At 44.7% G+C, this 1,778-nt stretch overlaps 1 protein-coding gene across 1 annotated transcript in view; it reads left to right on the top strand.

Annotated features, from left to right (window-relative positions):
• Window positions 1-493: 493 nt before the first annotated feature.
• The window catches only part of LOC101861715, a 152,991-nt gene continuing 151,706 nt past the window's right edge, over window positions 494-1,778 (top strand). Inside the window, exon 1 of the mRNA XM_005092327.2 lies at window positions 494-771. Coding sequence (XP_005092384.1) covers window positions 726-771 — 46 coding nt within the window. The 5' untranslated portion in view covers window positions 494-725. The remainder of the gene's footprint in view (window positions 772-1,778) is intronic.

The raw sequence follows: 1,778 nt of genomic DNA, 5'->3' as shown, positions 1-1,778 counted from the left end.
AGGGGGGGAGGAGGAGGAAAGAGAGAGAGAGAGTGTTTGTGGTGTGTGTGTGTGTGTGTGCGTGTGTGTGTGTGTGTGTGTGTTTGTGTGTGTGTGTGTGTGTGTGTGTGTGTGTGTGTGTGTGTGTGTGTGTGCATTGCGGAGTCAGAGAAGTAGAGACAATCACGTACACAGACAAATAAAGATCATGACGCTGTTCTGACCTTGTTATCTTACCGATCACGTCTACACATTACAGTTCTTCTAGTATCCCCTTCCTTTGTTAGTGTGTTGCTAGGAGACCCCATTCGATCCCGTTGTAGTAAGGAACCTTTTGTCTTCTTCGTGACTGGCGCTGCAGCCCTTATGTGCTGAGCCCGCCCCGCCCCGCCCCGCCCCGCCCCGTCCCGTCCCGTGCTGTCGTCTGCCCACTCCGGCATGACGGCTTTGGCTTCGGCCAAAAAGGTCCGATCATCTAGATCCTGGTCTCAGTTTCGAGACGTCAGCGAGCCGATATGCCAGACTTTCGTGTCATTTCGAAGAACTTCTGAGCCGTAATGTAGGCAGAAGTAAACTACAAGCGCTGGATCGCTTGTTCAAAGACTTGTGATTGTTATTTCTTTACATTTTGCGGCATATTATCCTTTACAAACTGATTCGCGACGTGCTGCAAGTCTTTGATTTACCTGCATTCTGTGTACCTGTGAGGATTTCGAAACAATACCGGATATTGATTTCTTAGTGCAATGAAGAGATTGGTTATTTTCGCTTCGCTCCTGTGGCTGGCCACAGGTAGGAGTATTTGTAGTTCAGATGGTCGTGTTTGTATCGATTGATTACTGTCCATGTCTTTCTTATTTGGAGTGTTGCTGCATTAAATGTGGCCTTACAAACTGCATGTTGATAAAGTAACACTGAATAATACGCATTTAAAGACGGCATAAAATTGCCCTAAAGGGATCATTAACTAATTCTTCTCGTTCAGGTCGATGTTAGGAAGAAGTCCTGGATTGAAGAGAGAGAGAGAGAGAGAGAGAGAGAGAGAGAGAGAGAGAGAGAGAGAGAGAGAGAGATTTGGTGAGGGGTACTTGTAGGATGGTAAAGATAGATTCTTCTCGTGTGTGTCTGTGTGAGTGTTTGTGTTGTTGTTTTTTTTGTTCTGTTTTGTTTGTCTTTGTTTTTGTTTTGTTTTGTTTGTTTGTTTGTTTGTTGCTTGTTTGTTATTGTTTTGTTGTTGTTGTTGTTTTGTTGATTTTTTTGTTTTGTTGTTGTTTTTTGGGGTGGGGGTGACATTTTAAGTGCTCAATAATAAAACAAGGGGGCAGGGTGGGGGTAAAATGATGGAGCAATAGGGAAACCTTTTTGTATTTTTACAACAGCGCACTTAAAGAAAATATCGTTGTCGGTCGCGTTGACATGAATATAAATAGGAAAGAAACCCTGTGGGGAAAGTTACGATTTTTTTGTTGCATGGTGATGACGATTAGACAGGGCTCTGTCCTCATTGTGGAACTGGACTTGCAGCATCAAATCCCATGTTGTAAGATAAATTGTCTCATGCACCAGAGGCGGGGCATACAGAACGGAGACGAAACTGTTGTAGTCTACCCTGAGACATCAGAATTTTGATGACTTCACTTACTATGTCTTAATCACAGAGTATTTCATCGTCACCCTCCCCCACCCTCTTGTTCTCCTTATCCCCACCCCCCGCGACAACTCGCTTCATGCTCTCACCTTCTCATTCCTTCTCCTCCTCCTCCTCCTCCTCCGCCTCCTCCTCATCATCATCATCATCA

Source organism: Aplysia californica, unplaced genomic scaffold, assembly GCF_000002075.1.
Source record: "Aplysia californica isolate F4 #8 unplaced genomic scaffold, AplCal3.0 scaffold00044, whole genome shotgun sequence".
Classification (NCBI taxonomy): domain Eukaryota; kingdom Metazoa; phylum Mollusca; class Gastropoda; order Aplysiida; family Aplysiidae; genus Aplysia; species Aplysia californica.
The sequence above is the reverse complement of the archived record's forward strand: the minus strand, read 5'-3'. Positions and strand labels throughout refer to the sequence as shown.